General features: G+C 51.8%; 6 protein-coding genes across 6 annotated transcripts; 3 read left to right on the forward strand and 3 right to left on the reverse strand.

The window, feature by feature from the left end:
• Positions 1–480: 480 nt before the first annotated feature.
• Positions 481–1,946, forward strand: HRG_08567 (tryptophan dimethylallyltransferase domain-containing protein; the record flags this gene model as incomplete). Its single annotated transcript, XM_044867038.1, has 2 exons — positions 481–1,739; positions 1,814–1,946. 2 exons carry the CDS (start codon positions 481–483, stop codon positions 1,944–1,946), a joined length of 1,392 nt encoding a protein of 463 aa, XP_044717925.1.
• A 383-nt stretch (positions 1,947–2,329) lies between these two features.
• HRG_08568 (cytochrome p450 domain-containing protein) lies at positions 2,330–3,697 on the reverse strand (the record flags this gene model as incomplete). The annotated part of the gene is made up of 1 exon (XM_044867039.1): positions 2,330–3,697. The coding sequence occupies one exon, from the start codon at positions 3,695–3,697 to the stop codon at positions 2,330–2,332; it is 1,368 nt and encodes a 455-aa protein (XP_044717926.1).
• A 1,327-nt stretch (positions 3,698–5,024) lies between these two features.
• On the forward strand, positions 5,025–7,208 carry HRG_08569 (MULE transposase domain-containing protein; the record flags this gene model as incomplete). The annotated part of the gene is made up of 1 exon (XM_044867040.1): positions 5,025–7,208. The coding sequence occupies one exon, from the start codon at positions 5,025–5,027 to the stop codon at positions 7,206–7,208; it is 2,184 nt and encodes a 727-aa protein (XP_044717927.1).
• Positions 7,209–7,853: 645 nt separating this feature from the next.
• On the reverse strand, positions 7,854–8,729 carry HRG_08570 (phytanoyl-CoA dioxygenase (PhyH) domain-containing protein; the record flags this gene model as incomplete). The annotated part of the gene is made up of 1 exon (XM_044867041.1): positions 7,854–8,729. One exon carries the CDS (start codon positions 8,727–8,729, stop codon positions 7,854–7,856), a length of 876 nt encoding a protein of 291 aa, XP_044717928.1.
• Positions 8,730–11,709: 2,980 nt separating this feature from the next.
• On the reverse strand, positions 11,710–13,520 carry HRG_08571 (cytochrome p450 domain-containing protein; the record flags this gene model as incomplete). Its single annotated transcript, XM_044867042.1, has 6 exons — positions 11,710–12,137; positions 12,207–12,797; positions 12,848–12,916; positions 12,971–13,070; positions 13,132–13,248; positions 13,314–13,520. 6 exons carry the CDS (start codon positions 13,518–13,520, stop codon positions 11,710–11,712), a joined length of 1,512 nt encoding a protein of 503 aa, XP_044717929.1.
• A 9,129-nt stretch (positions 13,521–22,649) lies between these two features.
• HRG_08572 (uncharacterized protein) lies at positions 22,650–23,063 on the forward strand (the record flags this gene model as incomplete). The annotated part of the gene is made up of 1 exon (XM_044867043.1): positions 22,650–23,063. One exon carries the CDS (start codon positions 22,650–22,652, stop codon positions 23,061–23,063), a length of 414 nt encoding a protein of 137 aa, XP_044717930.1.
• Between the last annotated feature and the right edge of the window lie 1,374 nt (positions 23,064–24,437).

Genomic DNA, 24,437 nt, shown 5'->3' on the forward strand with positions numbered 1-24,437 from the left:
GGCGGTGAATGCGGCAGACTGACTCAGGGGATGCCCTCACAATACATGTAGGTAATTAGCGTACAGTCTTGTCCCTGAAAGATTGTATGTCAATATGTATCTTTTTACTAGCAAGCCCAGTACAAATGCTACACAGACGCTAACAAACTTTCAGGGGTATGACTGTACGTCCCCTGACCGGACCAAAGACCCACAGCGCGAAGCAGCCGTCGCCGACCCTACGAAGCAGTCCCGGCATCCTGGCATGGCTGTTGTGTAGCATAATAGTCAGCCCGTCTGGGCGGCCCACCATTCTTAGGGCCACCCTCGCACTGCACGCCTAGCATCACCTCTCTTGCCCTTGCCTGCAGGGCGTCACTCATCAGCGGCCAGCTCATGTTCACAAAATCGATTAAGTACAACTCTGTCTCCTTGACCCAAAGCCAGAATCTCCACCACAATTCTTCTCAGTCAGCATCATTGGTTCCTCGGCATGCAGAGATGCCTCCAGCACCGCCGGACCAGAAGCCCTCCCACGGGCAGCCCGCCCCCTACCGGACCTTCAGTGAAAGCATAGTGTTTGGGAGTCTCGACGAGGAGCGTTGGTGGCATAGTACCGCGCCCATCCTCTCCAGGCTCCTCATATCCTCCAACTACCCCGTTGACGTGCAATACAAATACCTGTCGCTGTATCGACACCTGGTCCTCCCCGCCCTGGGCCCCTACCCCCAGCGTGACCCAGACACGGGCATCATTGCGACGCAATGGCGTAGTGGCATGGTACTTACCGGCTTGCCCATCGAGTTCAGCAACAACGTCGCCCGGGCCTTGATTCGCATCGGCGTCGACCCCGCCACGGCTGACTCTGGCACCGCACAAGACCCGTTCAACACCACCCGTCCCAAGGGCTATCTGGAGACGGCCGCCCGGCTCCTGCCGGGGGTGGACCTGACACGCTTCTACGAGTTCGCGGCCGAGCTGGTCATCTCCAAGGAAGAGGAGGCCGTCCTCCAAGCCAACCCGGGTCTGTTCAAGAGCCCCTGGAAGTCGCAGGTGCTCACTGCCATGGACCTGCAGAAGTCCGGGACGGTCCTGGTCAAGGCGTATTTCTACCCGCAGCCCAAATCTGCAGTCACTGGCCGCTCGACTGAGGAGCTTCTCGTCAACGCCATCCGCAAGGTAGATCGGGGGTCGCGCTTCGAGACGCAGCTGGCCAATCTGGAACGGTATTTGGAGCGGCGTCGCCGGGGCCAACATGTCCCAGTTGTCACGGCGGACAAGCCCCCGCCCACCGAAGCGGACAAGACGTTCGACGCCTGTTCCTTCTTCCCTCACTTTCTGTCCACCGACCTCGTCGAGCCCGGCCAATCGCGCGTCAAGTTCTACGCCAGCGAGCGCCATGTGGATCTGAACAGAGTGGAGGATATCTGGACCTTTGGGGGCCTCCGAAGAGACCCGGATGTACTCAAAGGCCTGGAGCTGCTGCGGCAATTCTGGGCTGATATCCAGATGCGCGAGGGTTACTATACCATGCCGCAGGACTTCTGCGAGCTTGGAAAGTCATCGGCCGGATTCGAGGCGCCCATGATGTTCCACTTCCATCTGGACGGGAGTCGGTCGCCATTCCCTGATCCCCAGATGTATGTCTGTGTGTTCGGGATGAACTCGCGGAAGCTTGTTGAGGGGCTTACTACCTTTTACCGGAGGCTTGGCTGGGAGGATATGGCCAGTCACTACCAGGGCAATTTTCTAGCGAATTAGTGAGCCCCCCCTACCCCCCCCCTTCCTCCTCCCTGTTTTTATAGGAGCATCACTAAATGTCATGCTCTGACAGCCCCGGTGAGGACTTTGAGAAAGCCGCGCACCTGTGCGCATATATCTCTTTTGCTTACAAGGACGGCGGTCCCTACGTAACGCTCTACAACCACAGCTTCAACCCTGTCGGAGACCTAGCGCTTGCCAATTGAAATACCTTTGCTTTTCTCCCCTACATTTCCCTCTCATTTTCGATGAAAATCGGTGCTTGTGCTTCAGGGCTCTACAATTCGACACGGATGAACAGTATATATCGGGGTCCCTACCACTCCATACTCTTATCATTTATCTTTCAAAACAGACTCCACGACTTTCTAGAGAAATACTGTTCGTACAAAGCCCGTTGATATGCCCAGCAAACCGAAAATTTCTTCAAACCGACGGGGTGAGGGTTAGGGGGTTAGTCTCGGAATATTATTTAGAATTTGCAAGGGCTTTTGAAAAAGGGGTATGTACAAATAGTCAAAAAAAGTGTTGTGCGGATAGTGTTACTCGCCATTTACGTGCCCAGCAACGCGTAAACCACCAACGATAACTACGTAGCCACTGCAGCTGACAAGACATCCGACGACACAACCACGCTATCCGCAGAGTCCTCAATGACCTGCCGATGCTTCCCAGACCTCGGCGTAAGTTTCACCTCAAAATGCGGTAGGAACGCCGCGAGCGTCGTCCCACTGTCCAGGAACCGCTCCTGGTCAATCGCCTCCGCGCCAACCGGCAGGGCGGCATCAAACGCCCAAAACAAACGAGCAGTGCCCAAGAACAACGAGTCCTGCCCCATGTGGCGCCCCGGACACGCGCGCTGGCCCATCCCATACAGCATCTGCGGCAGATCCGGGTTCTCGATCCATCTCTCCGGCTTGAACGCGAAGGGGTCGAGGAAAACGGCCTCGTCGTGGTTCATCGCCCACACGTTGACGAGGACAGTAGCGCCACGAGGGATGTGGTAGCCTCTGCACTCGTCTTCGTCGGATGTGGCACGGGGTGACCCCATGGGTGTCAGAGAGCGCCAGCGCATGGCTTCTTTGACGAAGGCTTGCGTATAGGGCAGTTGGGCGGCGTCGTTGAAGTCGGGAAGGCGGTCCTTTCCGACCACCGCGTCTAGCTCGTCGTGCATTCGCCGTGTGGCATCAGGGTATAAGATACCGGCGAGAATGATGACTCGGAGTGCTTGTGACGCAGCCATGGAGGCCTCGTACAGCGACCCGACCATGTAGGCGAGACGCTTCAACCCAAACTCCTGTCCTTGGTCCCCGCCGCCTTCCCCGCTTCCAACCCCCTCCTTCGTGGCGAATGCCTTGACCCAGTTCCAGCCCGGTCGGAGCAGCGCAGCCCTCGCCCGTGCTACCAGGTCAGCGGTCAGCCGATCGTGCAGGATATCAGCGTCCTTCTTCCACCGGACCGGCAGCCGATTGACCAGTGCTTGAGGGAGCACCAAGTGGGTGAGGATGCCGGCAGGACCGGAAAATAGCGCCTCGGCGTGCAGTGCAATGGCGCGATTCAGCTCCTCGAGCCGGTCAATCGCCTCCAACCCGGCATGGTCGACACATCGCTCCCCATACGCCAAAGTCAGAAAGACACTGGCAATACACCGACGCAGACAATTGGAGAAGTCATTCGTGGCCAGCAGCTCGCGTAGGAGCTGCGCAGTTTCCGTGTTCTGGACATCCCGATACATGCTCGTCATGGACGGTTTGAGGACGGAGCTGCGGATGGCCCGCTGGAGTTTCCATTCCGGTCCGTAGGGGAGAATAGACGCGTTTAGGCCACCTGTCGCATGGAGGAAGAAGGGCACGGACGGTCGGCTGCTGTAGATTGTGCTCCGGCGTTCAATATGGGTTTTGATGAGGTCCCAGGAGGAGAAGACGACGGCGGTGGTGTTGGCTAATTGGACCGACATGATGGGGCCATAAGTGTCGGACCATTCTTTGTATTTCTTCCATGGGATCTTGCGAGGTACCTGGTGGAGGTTGCCGATGATAGGGAGCTTTGGAGGCCCTGGAGGAAGAGCAAGTTGCTTCCCATGGTGCCTGGCTGGTCGTTTGTGTGGAATCCAGAAGTAGAGAATGGGGAGGGCGATGGTTAGCAAGAGCACAGCGGGGGATAGTGGGAGTCGCTCCATGGCTGGTGCCAGATTAGCCCTGGGGAGGGTAATGTGGTTAGGGAACGATCGTTTCTCCTCCCTCTGTCAAAACACACCCTGCGGACGCCCGCTCTGTTCTATTTCGTACAATTTCGGCGAGATATTCTGGCTGTCACTGCCGCGCTACATCTGAGCCCGGGAGTATGCCTCCTTCTGATCCAGCGTCCCTCCAGCAGGTTCAGCTCTACCTTCCGTCCAAATATCAGTCTTCAGGAACTAAGTGCGGCAGATGCAGTGTTACCGCGGCTGCCTTGATACTGCACTGGCCCGGCGAGAGTAAGCCGCAGATGGTCCCCACGGCGCTAAAGGAAAACACCAATAAAAACACTAATACAATACAAAACAACAAATAAAGGGGGGGGGGGGAATAAAAATTCGATAGTCCATGGATGAAGTGGCCGGGGTATTACTGCTACAGTGGGATGACAAAAATTCCGGCCACTTTGTTAAACAGCACCACCCTAGACTCTTTACCTTAGCTTATACTTAGCATTTAAGCATATATATTATCTTAAAAATATAGAAAGAAATTTATAATATAGTTAGTACATATTTTAATATAATATAAAGATTTTCTACTATTACTAATTACTTAAAGAATAATAAAGTAAAAGACGTTTTTGTGGATAGGCTCTAACTGAGGTCTCAGTTGGGTGATCGATGATCGTGATGATGTTCCTTATGCCTTCAGCTATCTAGACCATGCTGTGAGGTTTGATAGGTTGTGTGCGTGTCGGGTAAACGTTGTTCCCTGCTGACGCACGTGATACCCTCCTGCGATGTGCGCTCTATCGTACAAATGATCAGACAGTTTTAAAGGCTCTAGTTAATGGGCCCTTGGTTTTCCTTATCGGGCCCTTAAAGTGTGGCTAAAATAGTCACATGACTGCCGCGTCCCTTCCCCGCCAAAACCTTAGCCGCCAACTGTGAAAGCTTGTCAAGACGGCCTCCGTAGTCAATATTGCATCCAGCTAGAACGCGACAAAATTGACAACGCGCATACATCGCACGCAAACGCACGAACGTACGAACGCACGAACGCATACGAAAGTGAGGGCATCCCCAACGCACCAACGCCGCACCAATGGAGTCACCTTTCCGCCGCAAGTTCGAGACCTGGCAAATTGCTAAGGCTGCCCTTGATGCCACCGGGCACGCCAATGGCTATTCATGGGCATTCAAAGAGAAGCTGCCGTCTCGAATGCCTGAAGATAGGCTCACGAAGGTGGTTCTTCGCTGCTCGAGGGGTCGGAAGGCGAAGATTATCAAGGCTCCCGGGGTCGCGGAGAAGGACCGCCGCGAGGGAGGCACACAAATGTGTGCCTGCCCCTACCGTATCACTATTACGCTTGGTGATGATGACCTTTGGTCCGTTAGTCGAGGCCCAAGGCCACACAATCACGATCCTGCCAAAAGCTCTGCCGTCTTCTCACGTAATCGGCGTCAAGCTCTCGAGAACCGCCTTGACGATATCGTAAGACGTTGGAATGACGGCAATCGACCCGGAAAGATTCTCTCATCTTGGCGCAACAGCGAGCCCAACCTTCCCGAAGACATCAAGTACGCTACACAACAAGACATCAGGAACGTACTAAACCGGTACCAAGCCTCTGTGCTTTCGGGTAGGTCAGAGCTGCAGTGGCTTTATGACGAGCTCTATCAGACCGGTGACTACGTCTGCTATGATCGTCGCGATGACGAGGACAGGCTTAAGGCGCTCTTTATTGCTCCAAAAAGTGGCATCGAGCTCTTCCGCCGTTACCCTCATGTCATGCTCTTCGACTGCACGTATAAGACTAACCGGTTCAACATGCCTCTTTTTAACGCCTGTGGCGCTACGCCAAACCGCAAGACCTTCCAAATCTTCGCCGTATTTATGAGCGGCGAGACTAAAGAAGATTACGATTGGGCTCTAAGTCAGTTCGAGCGCCTTCTCTGCGACAATTCGATCGATCAACGACCCCGGGTTACTATCACGGACCGAGACCTTGCCCTCATCAAGGCTTTAAACACGAACCGACTCTTCCACCCGCTTCCACATATCTTATGCCGTTGGCATATCAATAAAAACGTGCTTGCAAAGACGAAGAGGCACTTTCCGCCCGGCCTTAGGAATGCAGACGGCAGGGTCATGCGAGCCCCTGAGTTCACGGCATTCATCAAAGACTGGAATTCCCTCGTCCGCAGCCCAACAAAGGAGGAATTCAAAGAGAACTTACAGAAGCTTCAAGGGGGCAGACATCCAGCCGCCGCAGTCACGTACGCTACCAATACGTGGATTGTGCCGTGGAAAGAGAAGTTTGTGGTGTGCTTCATCGACCAGCATCGTCACTTTGGACATACAACAACCTCCATTATTGAGTCTCTTCATGCCACGATGAAACGGACGGTCTGGAGTAGCACGGGTGATTTATCTACCGTCTTCCGAGGTCTCCATCGCTTTTGGGTTGACCAAGAGGCGTCCGTTGCTACGGCTGACATCAATGCCACAGGCAAGGTGCCTACAGCTACATTCCAACGGCTTTACGAGCTCATACGAGAACATGTAACCCCCTCGGCGATGAAGCTGATGCTGAAGGAACAGCGCAGCCTTGATAAAGATCTATCGAAGTCACCGCCAGGCCCTTGCCACTGCAGTCTCTTCACAGCCTACGGTATTCCGTGCCGTCACGTTATCCACACAACCCTCTGTATCAAGGGCTGTATCGAGCTCGAGGAGATTGACCCCTACTGGCGTCAGGCCCGCCGCCGTCTTGATGTTGATGATCACGAGCAGGGGTCACAGGTCATAGCACCCTACGAACCGTTGACGAAGAAGTCAAAAGGCCGACCTCGCGACGATGGGCCTCCTGGCCGGGCCAAGAAGACAAAAAGACGCCAGACCACAGCAGACCTACTTGCTCAGATAGAGTCAGACGAAACCGTGAGGCATATGCAACCGCCGCCTTCCACAGCCCCAGCAGCTCTCACGATGACAATGACGAAAAATTCGACTACAGATATGGGCTTGTTACGGCTCGAACAAAAGCCAGATACATACGAACCCGGCACCGAGATGCCTCGTGCATCACATCGATCAATTACGGCCCTCGAAGACGATCCTGACGACGTTGAACTTGAAGAGATACCAGCTTGGGTGGATGACGAGGGTGATGTTGACGCTGAGCTCGAAAACGCAATGGATGAGGCATCTGACGATGCAGAGAGCGCCGTAGCCGCATTACGGAGCGAGAGCCTAATCAGGGACTGTATTGTTGTAGCGACGTAGCCTGGTGCATATGTTCCATGAGCCTGTTCAATTGCCTCACTCATTTACATTACATTAATCACCCTACGTTCAACGGCTCTACGTGAAATGCAGTTATGCTGTCGGGCCTATGACGACGGCAAATGTGTGCACCGGCGCGCAGGCAAAGCCGTAAAGTAGGGTTGACAGTCTGCCACAGTCTCAGCCACACTTTAAGGGCCCGATAAGGAAAACCAAGGGCCCATTAACTAGAGCCTTTCGAAATAACAGGGTGGTTGCTTGAGGGGGTAGGTTGGATAAACGAGTAGTCATAGGGCTGAGATTAGGTGGTGTGTTTCTTCTTATTTATTCGTTTAAGGTCTTTAATCCCGTGAATAATACTTGAGGGAGGGTTATATCGATAATATTCAATGCCCACGTTGGTTTATAGAAAAATTCCTCGGCTTCGTTATGGTCCGTCGACCGGAGGCTCCAGCACGGTCCACGACAGAAGCCAACAAGCAGGATTGAATAGAGCCGTTTTGTCTGCTAGTTCCGGAGGAATTCAAGTCCCTAATACAATCCCATTTTAGGGCAAACCACGCAGTAATCCGGACATCACCACTCTGAAAGAAACTCAGCGTTGTTTACAATAGTTAACACATTAAGAAGCAGCCACGATTCTTCCTAAGCAAGCGAATCAGTAGCCTTCAACTGCAGTACATTCTCGAGCCGCTTATCATCAATAATGTTTATGCCCACAATGTTGGGATCGGACGGTTTCATCGTCCTCCAGCCGAGCATCCTCTGGCCGAGAACAGTCATCGACTCCACCATCTCGCGCGGCATCGTCCGGTAGGTCTCAAACGGGGTAAGCTGGCAGCTATTGAAATAGGCGAGAACGACGCGTCGAGGATCGCCGGCGGTCGTGCGATTCCCACCCCCCGCATGAACCACACGCTGTCGCACAATGAGAACATCGCCCGGATCCATAGTCGCCAGAACCGCCTGATCGCGGTCCGGTGTCCCGATCTCCATCCACCGATGACTCCCGAGGATGACCTCGGTGGCGCCGTTCTCCTCCGTGAACTCCGTCAGGGGAAAGATGACGCTGAGGGAGACTGGCGGTGCTTCCACGGGTTGGTGGTGCATCAGCGGGTGGGTGGCATCGTCGCGGTGGAACGGCTGGGGCGGCATCCCCGATTCGATCTCGCGAAGGAAGGCCGTGCTGAGCCAGTAATCGCCCGTGTGCTTGAAGTAGCCCTCACTAATGCTGTGGATGACCGGATTGATGAGGATGTTGTTGCGGAACGTCGGGCAGGTGGTGGGGATGTTGGGGACGTATTTGAAGTGAGGGGGGTATTTGTCGGCAAGGAGCCGCTCTCCCTTGGGAGGGGGAATGGCCATTTGAACGTCCAGCTCGCGGTTGAAGCTTTCAACCACGTCGAGGGGAAGAAGGCCCTTCAGGATAAAGGCACCGTCCTCTTCGAGGAGCTTGCACATCAGGTCAACATCGGCATCGGCGGTGAGGCGCCGGAGTTGCGGCTTGGGGTCGACAGTCATGGTGGAGAAGAAGAATGATCAATTATTGCTCAGAGTAATCAAGGTACATGTGGAGTGATAGGAGAATGGCCTTGGATGGACTGCAGCCGGAGGTGTTTTAACCTCGAGAGCGAGGTCTTGGTGGGATGCCCAACTATGACCTGCACTTTTGCTTGAAAGCTCTCAGATTGAATATGCGGATGTGAGATTCTGCAAAAGCGGAGATCAGCCTTGGCACTGCATGTACACAAGACCAAGATCATACGTAAGAGCACAAAGGGAGGCCGAGCTGTCGGCCGAAGCGAGGATAAGACGATTTTTCGTGATCATGCTCCAATCATGGACTTTTTTCATGATCGGGTGATCAATCAATTGACCTTTTCATCAATCACCCGTGCTGCTCCACCCTGTAGCTGCCTTTCAATTGCGTTTGAAGGAGACAGAAACCCGAGCTTCTGACAGAAGCCCGCTCTACCGAGATGGCCCCGAATCATGTACATTACTCACTTGGAAATTAACAGCACTCGACCGTACGCGTAGGTCTGTGCGAAGGAACCGAGTGAAAGACAGAGGTGACCAGTTTCGGAAGCAAACCGCGTGATGGGCGCCACCATTCGGCCTTGTGCGCTGACTCCTGCACGGTTCGCCGGATGGTCCACCGCTTGGCCACGCAGCTGTAATCAATACAGTCAATGGCCAAATTGAAATATATTGGAACATGCTTTTTCCATGCATGCATTTTACATGCAGTAAATCTGGACTAAGACGATACTTTTTCTAAGGCTTCATTATCGACCCAGTCAAGGTATCGTTTGGAGAGACCACCAACAGAGCCCTCATATGCGGGTCTGGTGTAAGAGGCAACGTTAACACTGATATCGGCTGAGTTTTTGCTTTTACGGGCATTGGGGGCTCTTGGCTTGGGTAGGAGCACACCCGATCGCGTTACACGAGACCGACCCACTATATGTGCCTTTTCCCCGCTAAATTAGCAGAACGATACACCCTAGTAACCTGCTTGTTGTTTTGAGGGCTCTACAAAGTAGCGGCCCTCTCTTTTCTGACCCGCCCTCAGCAGATAGCCTGTGTGGCCTCAATCTAAACCCACTCCTCCACAGGCCTCATGCACATACGTGCTTACATGCATCCACGATGCGAGCTGCCGCCTATCCTCACCTCAACGGTATTTATGTATATACAAACTCGCTCAATATATTACTCATATATCATAACCACATCACATAATAGCTTTTACACATGTTTACAAACTCTCGCCGGCCTCGGCCCGCGGCGGGCCATCGTTACGGAGTATGAGCAAGATACGTCGCAGCCGCCCGCCGGCACAGGTGGGGAGCCTCCAAGCGAAACTGGGCCCGGGTGGTGTGAGGTCCTGTAGGCGCGTAATGCCCGAATAGCCGTCAACGCGCCAGCGCGACCGAGAACTGGATCCTGCCTACAAAGGTTCCTTCCATTGAGAACTTGAGATGCGGACTAGGGGAGGTTACTAGGGAAGCTAGTCACCGTGCAATTTAAGCTTGCTCTTACTATAGACACACCAGTTGCTAAGTGCTCCCCTGTAAGTATACGAAGAGCTGTCAGAACAGCGGTTCTGCGGCTCGTCCGAATGAGGAAGGTGGCAACGATAATGGGCACACAGAAGAGGTCAATTGGAGCTATAGGCACGGCTGTGTGTGTGTGAGCGATGTGTGTGTTCTCCCCTTCCGGCTAGGAATGTGCCCCTTTTTGGGCCCGCAGAAATCTCAACTGAATGCCCCACGTGACCTGGCAGGTGACCCATGCCGCCCTTCCTGCTGCGCCGTTCCAACAAGAGCCAGAATTATTTTTGATATTGATAGAGAGCTTAAGCTTTGGGATTATATTAAGACTATTAAAAGCTATCTGTTTTATGAAGGTATTAAAATTGAATTTCTTTTTGTTAATACCTTTTTCTTTTTTTTGTTGTTCTATAATAATCAACTTATCATTTACTTCTAGTTATATCATTCATTATTACGATTTAATATCAACTTAATAATTGTGAAAGGCCTCTAGTGAGTTGATGCAACTAACTAGTTCCTATGCTGTTTACTATCAAGATATAGAAGAAAAAAAGAAAGAGAATCTACGACACGAGAACATAATAGCATTTTATAGCTTCGAGCCAATGGAAGGTTCTAGAAGCTAGGCGGCGCGGCCGCCGTTGAATCGGCTTGCCCGTTACAATAATAGAGATTTATTGATTTAATAATAAAGCTCTACTTATCTACATCAGGAATACATGAGAATAAGTACTAGAATAAAGGATAAAGCGTAGCTAGGAGAAGCCTATAGCTATTAGCTTGTAAAGGATAGCGAAGAAAGATAGACGACACTTTTTCCTTCCCGCTGCTGTTACGGTAGAGCGGGATCGTCGTCTCAAGGACGTTAGAGAAAACTGTTTAGATGAAACTCTCAAGATCTATCTTCCCAGAGACAGAACGTCCCATTGTGGGCTAGGGTTGGACAGTCTATAAGGTGTTTCTACTTCAGCTACAGGTCTTGGGGTCGCTATAAAAGCAATGCAACTTCCTAAATAAGCAGTTGCGGGATCCTGTTTCGGATTGAATCAGCGGGTAGCGAACATTAAATTCCCACGGGCTCGGTGAACCGTACAAGTTCCTTACGAACATTGACCTGCAATTTCTGACGGCAAGAAGATTTAAACAGCAAGGAGGAGCACGCAACTCATGGAACACTCGTTCAAGTGAAAACTATGTATCCATGCACTGTATAGTACACGATAATAGATAGATCAAAGTAGCTCCTCATGGAACACTCGTTCAAGTGAAAACTATGTATCTATGCACTGTATAGTACACGATAATAGATAGATCAAAGTAGCTCCTACATGCAGGACGAAGCCAAACCATACTACCATCTGTGATCTCTATCAAAGCACAATAGGCGAGTGGTCAACCGTAGAAGGCAGACAGAATGCACCTTCACCATCCAAGATGATCCCCTACCCATCCAGTGCTATTTCATTCTCCCGCCTTTTCACTGACATCATTGCTCTAGGATCCAGCTGAACAAACATCCCATTTGCACGCAGTTCCGGAGGAGATCCCTCCACGGCCCTAATATCATAACTGAGGAGTATATGACACAAAATCAGTTTCGCTTCATCGCAGGCGAGAAAGCGGCCCGGGCATGCGTGCTTGCCGTGGCCAAAAGCGAGATGGCTCATTCTGGTTTTGGTTAACGGCGTGAGGTCAAGCTTCTCAGGATCCTCTCTCATCCGCTGGAACCTATAGCCGTCGAAGGTTTCCGGCTCCGGGTACATTTCTGGGTCGAAGCGGAGATCATTCGCAAAGGCGATATTGGTACCCTTGGGAACAACGGTGCCATCCTTCAAGGTCACTTTTTCTTTGGCGAGGCGGAACATGCCGACTGAGGCCGGAAACCAGATTAGCAAGATGCCCGTAGCGAAGAAGGTGAAATTTTTCGAAAGCAACGTACTGATAACAGCAGGTTCAAGCCGCTGGCTCTCCTTCATCACACTCTCCATTAACGTTAACTTGCGTAATGAGTGGTTTTGCAAGCCACTTTCCCCGAATGCCAAAACCATCTCATCGCGTAAGGGCTGAATGAGCTCTGGGTGCTTGCAAAGTCGTGCTATCACCTTTTCGACAAAATCACTCGTAGTCTGGAACGCAACGGCGATGATACGCAGCTGCGCCATGGTAGCATCATAGCGAGCTCCCTTGGCATACTGATCGATGACCGCCAGATTCGAGAATTCCCGCCTCGTTGGCTGATTACTGCGATACGCACGCCGTTGACGCTCGAGGGCCGGAAGGAGGATACGCTGGGCGCATCGGATTTGACGGCGAAGAGCCCTGCAAGGGGGCAGAAACCAATGAACCACAGGCTGAAGAAATCTTGGCCAGGAATGGACGGCGGCGACGGCAATAGCTCGATTCGTTGTGAAGGATTTCGCAATATCCAGCCATTCGGGGTCGCGGCAGAGCTTAGGGCCCAGCAGTGCTCGGGTTGTCATTTGGGCAATCAAGGCCAGTACTGTTTCCGGGATTGACACGTCATGCCATTCTGCCTTTAATCAGATTATTGTCCAACTGAGATGCTAGAAACGCACGTACCAGTTGTGTCCGTCCACCTGGTTTGCAGACAGTTCATAGCTTCCTCAGAGAGGAAAGGTGTCAAGTTTACTATATCCCGGGCTCAGTGATAACTCCCGAAGGAGAAAGAAACAGGGGACTCACCAAGCTCCTTGTTTAACGCACGAACTGCCACGGGAGGCACTTGATTATGCAGCGATCCTTGGAACATGGTCTCAAAGCCAGGCAGGTCCACGAGTAGTACCTAGACGGATGAGAACTGGATCGTTCTGCAAGAAATCTGCTTCATGAAAGGGGATACATACAGGATCTACTGCTTCATGAGCGCCGAACCGACTATCATTCTTGATTTCTTCTGCATACTTGTCTTTCAGGATCAGATAGGTGACCATGTTGGTCACCAGCCGGAATGCTGAGCAACCCTTTATAAAGCAGGTAAGTCCCTGCTGGCAAAGATATGGAGCCCAGACCGGATCTATAAGCTCACCGTCTGAAGACCCTCATTGAGTAGAGCAGTTGCATTGTATTCAAACTTCTGTTTGGCCTTTGTCTGAAAAAAGTCCCACGGGTGTCGATTAATGATTATAAAGTTGCCCTTGTTCAAGGGAAATAACAATGTGACTCCCAGTATGACGAGCAAGCTTGCGCTCACTGCGCCGGCGTAGGGCAGCGGAATCGCATCGAAGGTTGTCATTGTCGAATCGCTTTTCTATGACAGTCGTAGAGCCTGCCAATCGATTGAGGACAGCTCAAGTCCAGGCAGGGGTTGATCAGGCGGAGGCCCATGGCTCAGAATTAAGTAACGGGCGCAATATCCTGCCTGACGAGGAGTGCACTTGCTTAAGCGCAAGATGAGGGGGTGGGTGTAGGTGTGTGTGTTTGGGGGGGGGGGGGGGGGGGAAAGGGGGTGGAAAGGGGGTTTGCAGACCCGGAACTCGCCATTTAAATTTCTTGGCGACAAAGAATTTTTAGAAACTGCAATAAGATACAGTGTAGTAACAAAAGTTCCAACTTGAGGGGAAAAAAAAGATAAATAATAGCATTTTATTATAAAGGTTAAAGATAGGAAAGAAAACAAGAAGAGATAGAATTATAACTGTTAAGCTAGTAAAATACTGCTACACTACGCAAAATGAGGGCACCCCCTAGTAGAGGTGATATTATAGCGTATTATAGGTCCTTCTTTGTCCTAACACACCCCCTAGGTTAATAGCTGCAATATTTATAGAGCTAGTAAGCTACCCGTAGGACTCGTAGAACTACTAGGGCCTTAACTAGCAAACATAGGATTTTCTGTGTAGTTTTAGAGGTATAGATAACCCCCTTAGCACTTAGTATTAGGCTATTAGCTACCCGTAGCGCATTATAACCTTTACCGGGAGTCGAATAGTAGACTAACTAGCTTACGTAGCTTTCGGAATAGGTTTTTAACCCTTACTAATTGTCACGACCCTGGGCGCCAGCGTAGAGCCGCCAGCGCAGCACCTCACCAGTGTCACGTGCCCAAGCAGCATCACGTGCCCACGCGCGACCTCGTGTCTATATAAGGGCCCGCTCGGTCGTGTAGTCTAGTCTTCCTTTCTTGCTCCTTAGCTTTGAGTCTTCGTTCATAGTGCCAATACATCTTTATAGCCGTCAAGGCTCGTATGTGCCTGGCCGTAACACTACTCAAAGCTCAATCTTCGCGTGCCCCGCGAAACAAATATAGGCAACCTTCGCGTGCCCCGCGATAAACAAATAGGCACCCACAACCTGGTCCTTCGCGCTGGACTGAAAACTCGTGCACTCCGACCGACCGTTGACCCGTTGCACTAAGGACTGTGCCCCGACTCAACACCGACCGACCCTCCTGTGTGTGATCAGGAGCCCGACCGATTCGCTTCGTTAAGGACTGCGTTGCGAATCACTTCCGACCCCTCTGTATGTGATCAGAGGGTTGACTGTCCGTGAGGACACTCGACCAAGCCCTCCGAAGGTACTGGAGGCACCTGTCGACTCGTCGTGTGCAGCTCGGCTCGGCCTTGACCCGCGCACGCACTAAGGACTGTGCAGCGCATCGACCCGTTCCCTCTTCCTAAAGACTGGAAAGGAACAACCTCCGCCTGTCGACTTGACCCTCCTGTGTGTGATCAGGAGGTTTGGCCCACCGATTCGCTTCGTGTGGATTCGACCCCGACTCGCCCTTGACTAGGTGATGCCGAAGAAACTCGACTACGGACCCCGACAAGGAAGTCAGTCCGTACGGCATCGCAAGTGCCTGATCAAGGCCCTCGACCCAAGACCAAGACCAAGACTCGACCCCGACTCTCCAGCTGCAAGAGGAGACGTCGGCCTCAATCGAAGACCCGCCAACGATGGCCCAAGTGACGGCTCAGCTGGCCGCCCGTCAACCTGCAATACTGGATCGAATGTGCTGCAGCGGAGGAGGGCTGCGAGGAACGAGACGATGACGACACAGCAGAGAAAGCCGTGAAACCAAGAAGCCGCCGCCACGACTGACTACCTTGATACGCATATCAAGGCCTTAGACGGGGGGTAGTGTCACGACCCTGGGCGCCAGCGTAGAGCCGCCAGCGCAGCACCTCACCAGTGTCACGTGCCCAAGCAGCATCACGTGCCCACGCGCGACCTCGTGTCTATATAAGGGCCCGCTCGGTCGTGTAGTCTAGTCTTCCTTTCTTGCTCCTTAGCTTTGAGTCTTCGTTCATAGTGCCAATACATCTTTATAGCCGTCAAGGCTCGTATGTGCCTGGCCGTAACACTAATTTGCTTAGCGAGGACCTATAACCGGGCTTATAACTATTAAGCTAGTAAAATACCGCTATACTACGTAAAATAAGGGCACCTATTAGTAAAGGTAATATTATAGCATATTATAGGTCTTTCTTTATCTTAATACTAATATATAAAAATATTATTATAATTTATCTTTAATTTTATTTATTTACTTATAGCTTATAGTTTATAATATAAAGCTTATTACTAATATAACTTATATTTTATTATTTAAATAATACTTTATTAGTTTTACTAATATAAACTATAATAGATTTAAAGTAATACTATTTATACTTGCGTAAATCTTTATTTATACTTACGCTTTATTTTAAAGATACGTACCGACGCTAGCCCGCCTTACCTACTTATACTATATAAGCCTAATAAGTACTTATAGCGCCTAAATGCCTACGCCCTTATATACGCCTATATATTTACCTACGCCTTTATATAGTAATAAAGGCTATATATAATATATACCTTTTAATTCGCTTAAATAGTATATCTTTAAGGCTTTTATAAGATATATATATAATATAGGCCGTTAATTAGTCCGGCCCTTATAACTATATAAGTAAGCGAGGCTACTTAATTGTCTTTTACTTAATAACGCTTAGTACTACGTATAACGAAGCTATATATAACGATGCGAGCCGCCTTAACGAAGCCGCCCTTAATAAAGCTATAGCCCTATTCCCTTTACTATGTCCTCCTCTTAATCCTCTTTCCTTTATATTTCCTTAAGCTAATAATCGTTATAATAATGCTATAAAAGGCCTAAGGACGGCGTAAAAAGTAAAATTATAATAAGAGGTATAAATAAAAGGGCATTAAAGAGGAAAAAAGTAAAGTCTATTATAGCGCTAGTAATAGCTTTAACTTTTAAGTGCGTTATATATATAGGCTATATATATATAGGCGTAGGCATTAGGGCGGTATAGGTACTTTTTAAGCTTACGCAGTATAAGTAAGTAAGGCGGGCTAGCGTCGGTATATATCTTTAAAATAGGGCGTATGTATAAATAGAGATTTGCGTAAGTATAAATAGTAATACTTTAGATTTATACCTTAGGAAATACCTCTAACCCTATAACCTAGGTTTAGCCGTTATATATACTTAGTACTAATATAACTAATTAGCTTAATTTAACTACTTAGTTATATAGCTTAATATTATTAAGTTACTTTATTGTCAGGGCCCTACCTGGGACCCCTGGGTTACCGTGACACACCTGGGGACTACTACGGAAACCGCGGACGGGCAGCTCCGGGCACGGGCAGCTCCGGGCACGGGCAGCTCCGACGGTAGGTACGGGCAGCCCCGTCATCCAGGTCCGAAGCGACAGGGAGGATATGAGGAGGTCACGGCGTTAGGAGTTATGTGGTTTTCTTTCCTCTTCATCTTAGTATTCTTTCGTTACAGAGTATCTTGCTAGCTTTGTCTGCAGTCCCCTTTCGCTCGCCGTGACATAATACTAAGATCGCCCTTACCGACCCCAATACCCATTTGCGTTAATTGCTCTGCCAATTGCGCTAAGTGGTTATTGCCGCCGGTCACGCCGCACACCCGGCACCCCTTACCCTACGTGGAAGATTCCAAAGATATCAGTTAGAAACTGATCTTCCGTCCGCTAGTACGCGTACGATGGCTCCTACGACGAGCGAGACTCCGGCCAGCCTAGACGGGCCGCCGACGACCACGACTGCATCGAAGTACAGATGGCTAGTCAGAAGAACGAGAGACAACCTGATCCCCTACTTGAGGGACGAACGACAATGCAGAGACCGTTAGAAGAGACGGCTAGAGTGGGCCGCGACTTCCAGGTCCCCCAGAAACTGACAACAGACTTGCACGAGCTCCTCCTTACGGATTCCGACCAGGACCTCGTCCAGCAGTTCGCACACACCGTCCTTGCCGCGCAGGAGAACCCTACCCCCTTTACAGCAAAGACAGGCCGCACGAGCGGGACCCTAGACGCGGCCTGGGTGAAAAGCGTCATCGCGAATGCGAAACATGAGGGCCTTGCTAGGGAACTGCAACACTTAGTCAACGAACGTAACGCGGCGTTACAGTTACTTCGTTGGACGGTCGAACGGTCCAGCACCCGAGAGAAGGTTGCCCGTCAGATCCTCGAACGAGCCCTCGCGAACCAGAAGGAGCTAGGCCGTCAGGCCAGAGCTCGCCAGCAAGATCTTATGGATTACACGGACCAGATCCGTGCGATCGAGGCGAGCTATGCAGGCATCAAAGACTCTGGGGCGCTCCGACAGGATACCCCCCCCTCAGGAGCACCACACACCCCACGACCTCACGCCATCTCCCCCGTCTGAAGAACGAACCCCCTCGCAGGCGCCATCGTCGACTACGTCCACAGCCCGGACCCGGCACAATACAATCAAGATCAAGGACCCGGAGCCCTTGGACAATGGATCGAATCCGCGTTACGCTGACTGGAAGGCAGCAGTGGAGCGGAAGATGGAATTAAACGCCTACTTCTTTCCCGACGAATTCGCTAGGATTACGTGGATCGCGACCCTTATCAAGGACAAGCGCACGAGGTCCTAGCGCCCTACCTCGCGAAACAGGACGACCTCGAGATCAGATCCGTGGGTCAGATCTTCGAGCTCCTTGGGTCAGTTTACGATAACAAGAGCCACAAGTGGGAGGCGAGGCAGCGGCTGGATAGCCTGAAAATGAAACAAGGGGAGTCCTTTATCGACTTCGCAGCGAAGTTCGTAACCCTTGCGACAAAAGCAGGACTCCATGACCGAGACCGGATCACAGAGCTTCACAAGAAGCTCACCGGTCGGATCCGCCTAAACAGCCAAGATATCTACGAGCGGTACGAGGAGCTTACGTTTGCTCAATATCGTGACCGGATGACTGCCCGGTATCTTGTTCAGGTTGACGCGTTAGAGGGACTGAAGGAGGACCGAGAGGAGGTTGCGAAGACTAGGATACCGACCCCAGACCGAGGAATAATCCGCCTCCCTCGGTCAAAGGCAGTCCGATTCGCTCCCCAAACCGAGTTACGGGCCCAGCGACCCTCGACCCCGCCGACTACCACGTTGCCGTCTGATGGTACCTTTAAGGGGAACTGTTTCGTTTGCAAAAGACCGGGCCATCAGGCTGCCGTCTGTCCGACAAAGGGATCCCCACGAGTGGCCGCACTTGTGGCGGCAGTGGGGACGGTAAACGACCAACTGAGAGCGTTATTGGAAGGGTCGGACAGCGAAGGTAGCGAGTCGCAGGACGATCAAGATGAGGAGTTCGAGGTAGCGGGAAATGCCATAGCCTGAGCAAAGGCTCCCGCACAGGCTATATCCTAAGTATTCGCAAGCTTACTGAGAACCTGAACTTATCGACAATTGATCACTTAATTGGCGGTCCTAGTTTTGTGATTAATAGCACGATTCGCAAACATGGTCTCGCTATCTCAGTACGCATCCTTGTGGATACCGGAGCACAAACGTGGCTATTAGGCAACTCACGCCTAACAAAGCCAGCAGCTAAACGACTCGACCTCCCTAGACGCAGCTATACAGCGCCGCGTTATATTAAGGGAATTGATGGTCGTGCTCAGTGTATCACTTCTTCTATCCAAGCAGACTTCCAGCTCCAGGGGCGGACTTTCCGCGATCAACCGATCCTTGAGGCCGACCTAGGGACGAGGAACGATTTCCACCTGATCGTAGGACTTATGTTCTTGAGCCATTTCGATATCCGTCTCGACTGCCGCCGTCGTCGCCTTATCTTCCCTCCTGAGCTGGAAGCCCAGAGGGACTGGATCCCGGATATTGCACTTAAGGCTTCTCGTCTTATGTACCGAAGCCAGTTTCCTACGAGTTCAGGCCGACGTAGAGCGGCGAGACCACCTTTGGGAAGAAGCAGAAAGACAGGACCAGGAAGAAGACGGCGCGGCCCATATCATCCAGATCTCTCCCGCGATACAGGAACCAACAGGGGCCACGAGCACCATCGGCCCACGGCAACATCGTCCACGGTACTCTACTCATCGAGGGGATGACCTGGGGAAGATGAACCGAGCACTGGCGGGCATCGAGTGGAGAGACCCTGCCAGAAGGATATCAGGCCACGGTACCAACGGAGGGCGCAGGATCTCGATATACTGATGATTTCGGCACCAGCATTCCACGCAGGTATCCGTCGCAGGAAGGACCATCGGCATGCCTACGAAGATGTGACTTTCCTCAACCTTCACATGATCGATAAGGCGCTCGGGGAAAGGGGCGAGCAGGATAACCAACAGGACGAGGACGACCGTTTCCTCGCAGAAAAGCTACCTCCAGAGCTCGCAGACCTAGCCGACGTGTTCTCCCGCGAGGACAGCAATAGGATGCCTCCGTCCCGCCCAGGGGTAGACCATAAGATCGAACTAACAGGGCCTGCTGCGTTACGAACGCACCCATTGTACAGCCTTAACCGCGAACAGCTGGAGACTATGAAGGAGTATTTACAGGATAGTCTCCAGAAGGGCTTCATTGAGCCAAGCAGCGCACAGTTCGGATCCCCTGTCTGTTTTGCAAAAAAGAAGGATGGCAAGCTGCGTTTTTGCGTAGATTTCGGAACTCAATCAGCTAACTAAGAAGGATCGGTACCTATCCTCTTATTAGCGAGACCCTAGACCGCATTGCGAAGGCGAAGATATTTACGAAGCTAGATATTAGGCAGGCGTTCCACCGGATCCGGCTCGAACCGGATTCAGTCGAACTAACCGCCTTCCGCACGCGTTACGGCCAGTTCCACTACAAGGTCCTTCCTTCGGGTTATGCAACGGGCCTAGTACGTTCCAACGGTTTATTAACACGACCCTTTGGGACTACCTCGACTCTTTCTGTACGGCCTACCTCGATGATATCCTCGTGTTCTCCGAAGATAAGAAGGAACATATGCGACACGTACGGCTCGTTCTAGAGCGACTTCGGGAAGCGGGTCTTCAAGTAGACATCAAGAAATGCGAATTCGGTGTCACAAAGACGGATTTCCTTGGGTTTATTATTAGTACGGATGGTATCTCCGTCGACCCTAGGAAAGTCTCGGCTATCCTGACCTGGCAGACCCCACGATGCAAAAAAGAGCTGCAGTCCTTCCTCGGATTCTGCAACTTCTACCGTCGGTTTATCCGTAACTACGGTAGAATCTGCCGACCCTAAACCGCTTGACAGGGAGAGTAGGTGGGATTTCGACGACCGGTGCCTTGAGGCCTTCGAGACCCTAAAGACAGCTCTAACTACCGCGCCAGTCCTCGTCCACTTCATAGAGGACCGCGAGACGAAGCTAGAGACTGACGCGTCGGATGGGGTTATCGCGGGCGTGCTCTCACAACTAGCGGACGATGGACAATGGCACCCGGTCTCGTTCCTTACGAAAACGATGAACGCAGCGGAGTGTAACTATGAGATACACGATAAGGAGCTCCTGGCTATTATCGTGTGCCTGAAGGAATGGATGCCCTTGTATCCCTAGTCGCTCCCGGAGTCATCAAGATCTTCACCGACCACCAAGCCCTCCAGTACTTCGCTACAAAGAGGATGCTAAACGCACGGCAAGCTCGATGGATCGAGACCCTTGCTATGGTTGGATTCGAAATCCACTATCGCCCGGGCAAGCAAAACGTCGTCGCCGACGCTCTTTCCCGCAAGGCCCAGGACGTGCAGTTACAGAAGGCGCTCAAGGAGTTGAACCGCTCGCAGATCCTAATCCCAGCAACTCAGTTTGCAGGGGCACGACGGGAGGGCTGCTATAGCCGCAGGCGCCGCAGGCGGAGACGACCCTACTATTGCCATATATACCCCCGGTTCCGCAAGACAAGCCGAGACCCCAAACTCTAGAGATGGGTGCCTACTGGAAGGATTCGAGCTTATCGAAGCGATCCTCCAGGCAAACTGGCTTCACCTCGCTACGCTCCGAAAGGAGCAAGCAGAGATACCAGACTCCCGGTTCCAAGTCCAGAGTGGCCTCCTCTGTTACGATGGACGACTAGTCGTCCCCGACGAGGCGAACCTACGGACTGCCCTTTGTCACGAGGCGCACCGTCCGCGAAGTCAGGCACATCCCGGCCGGAATAAGATGAGGAAGATCTTAACGAGACGGTACTACTGGCTCGGGATAGGAGGTTTTATTGACCGTTACTGCGCGAACTGCGCGGACTGCAAGCGGTCCCAAGACTCCCGCCTCCGACCAGCGGGACTACTCCAGCCACTGCCAATTCCGGAGCGCCCCTGGCAGCACATCTCTATGGACTTTAAGACAATGCCACGAGACAAGAAGGGGTATACGGCGGTCTTCGTTACGGTCTGTCGGTTGAGCAAGAGGACGTTCTCCCTACCGACATATACGACCTGTACCGCGCAGGATATGGCCTGGCTTTTCTACGAGCATATCTGGAGGACCTACGGCGCACCGGAGACCATTACGTCAGATCGCGGGCCGCAGTTTATTTCGAGCTTTTGGAACGAACTTTGTCGCCTCGTGGGGACGAAGATGAAGCTATCTACGGCCGAACATCCTCAGACGGACGGTCAGACCGAGATAATAAACCAGTTCCTACAGACAAAGCTCCGTCCCTATCTAGACTACTACCAGGATAACTGGTCCGAAATGCTCCCCTGCTTGGATTTCGCACACTCAACCCACCCACACGAGAGCATCGGTCTAGCACCTGCGGAGCTTGAGATGGGATACTTACCCCGAATGTCGTTCGACTGGTCCGTGGCGCCACCCACAGCGACGGCCCCCCCCAGAGAGCAGCTAGGGCGAACAGCGGCGCAGCAGTTCGCCTCCCGGGCCGCCGAGGGGGTCCGGTGGGCGAGGGAAACCCTACTCACCAAGCAGGCGGAATACAAGCGGCAGGCGGATAAACGCCGTAGGAGGTCGACTGGGAGGTAGGCGACCTGGTATACCTGAAAAGGGACACTGGTCAACGGGACGCCCGAGTGACGGCTTGATCAACCCTACCTAGGCCCGTTTCGGGTCTTATCGGCTAAGGGGCCAAACGCTTTCGAATTGGACCTACCACCAACGATGAAAATCCACCGGGTTATTAACGCTAGCCGACTACTTAAAGCGCCCTCGGATCCGGTACCAGGACAGACCTACGAACCGCCCCCGCCGGTAGTCATACAGGGGGAATCCGAGTGGGAGATCGACCAAGTCCTTGCATCCAGGATTGCCAGGGGAAAGCTGCAATACCAGGTTAGTTGGAAGGGTTGGGACCCGGACCCAGATTGGTATCTAGCGAGTAACTTCAAAAACGCTCCGCTAGCCCTACAACACTTCCACAACGCCCACCCCGATAAGCCTGGCCCTCCGGGCCGCTTAGCTGCATGGATCCAAGCAGCGGCGACGGACCAAGTCGCCCTAGACACACCAGATGACGACCTCCCGACTCAACGGCAAGACAACACAAAAATGAGGCGACGGCGGGTAACGAAGTAGGTATGTCTCTGGGTATTGGCATTACGGCATTGGTCAGAGCTCGGGGCGAGCTCTCCGGAAGGAGGGGGTAGTGTCAGGGCCCTACCTGGGACCCCTGGGTTACCGTGACACACCTGGGGACTACTACGGAAACCGCGGACGGGCAGCTCCGGGCACGGGCAGCTCCGGGCACGGGCAGCTCCGACGGTAGGTACGGGCAGCCCCGTCATCCAGGTCCGAAGCGACAGGGAGGATATGAGGAGGTCACGGCGTTAGGAGTTATGTGGTTTTCTTTCCTCTTCATCTTAGTATTCTTTCGTTACAGAGTATCTTGCTAGCTTTGTCTGCAGTCCCCTTTCGCTCGCCGTGACATTTATACTTTATAAGATCTTAATTACTAAGGCGCTATAGCTTACTTTTTAGCTAGTCCCTCTTATAATTAGCTAGGCTATAATATTTATAATTAATACTTTATTAATATTTTATATTCTTTTATATACTTTATAAATATATTTTATTTATAAGTTTTAGATAGAAAAAAACCTATGTACTTAAATAAACTAGCCCTCCCTTAGGGGTGCCCCTATTTTATATAGCAGAGTAGTTTATCCTAACGTTAACAACAAGTATAATTTTACTTAGAAGTATTTATTAGTAGAAGTAAATATACTTAAGCTTCTTTTAGTACAGTTTAAGATCATGTATTTATTACTTGTAAGCGTGTCGCTGCTTCGAGGTTCACGAGGCAAATAACGATGCGATCTACCCTTAGGGGACCTAAAGCAGCACGCAGCTCCTCCTCCGCACTTTTTGCCTTGGCATCAAAGACCTCGGGCCTCGGCAACTAAGAGCTTGGCCGAGCGAAGGCGCCGGCTGAATGGGAAAGGGGGGGGGGGTCTTGACCAGGGTGGGGGTGTTATGAGGTCTAGGGTGGTGACCTGACTGCTCTTTTTGCCGCGCTACCGTACATGTTCGCAGACACTTACAATTTATATAGAATCGTACTTAAAGAATTCAAAGCCGCACCTCGTCCTGCGGCCAGCAGCGAAGATTATGACTCCTGTACAGTCCACTTCTACAACACCCAATCTTTCATCTCGCTCTAGTATCCGCATCCCTGCCATACAAGGACCATGGCAACTGAGATTTTGCGCCCTGAAGAAGAGGCACTCCGTCTCCTCGGCAAGAACTTGAGGTTTCCCAATGACGACCAGCGACGTTGGTGGGAACACACTGAACCCAAATTGCTCAAGCTTCTGCGTGATGCTCAGTATCCGCAGAAAGACCAGCTTCCTTGCCTCCATCTCCTGCAGCAACTTCTGGTTCCATACCTCGGCACCTTCCCTGTCGCTGGGCAGGCACCTCTGCCTTGGTGGAGCAATGTGACCACCTATG

Source organism: Hirsutella rhossiliensis (assembly GCF_020360975.1).
Source record: "Hirsutella rhossiliensis strain HR02 chromosome Unknown scaffold00010, whole genome shotgun sequence".
Taxonomy (NCBI): domain Eukaryota; kingdom Fungi; phylum Ascomycota; class Sordariomycetes; order Hypocreales; family Ophiocordycipitaceae; genus Hirsutella; species Hirsutella rhossiliensis.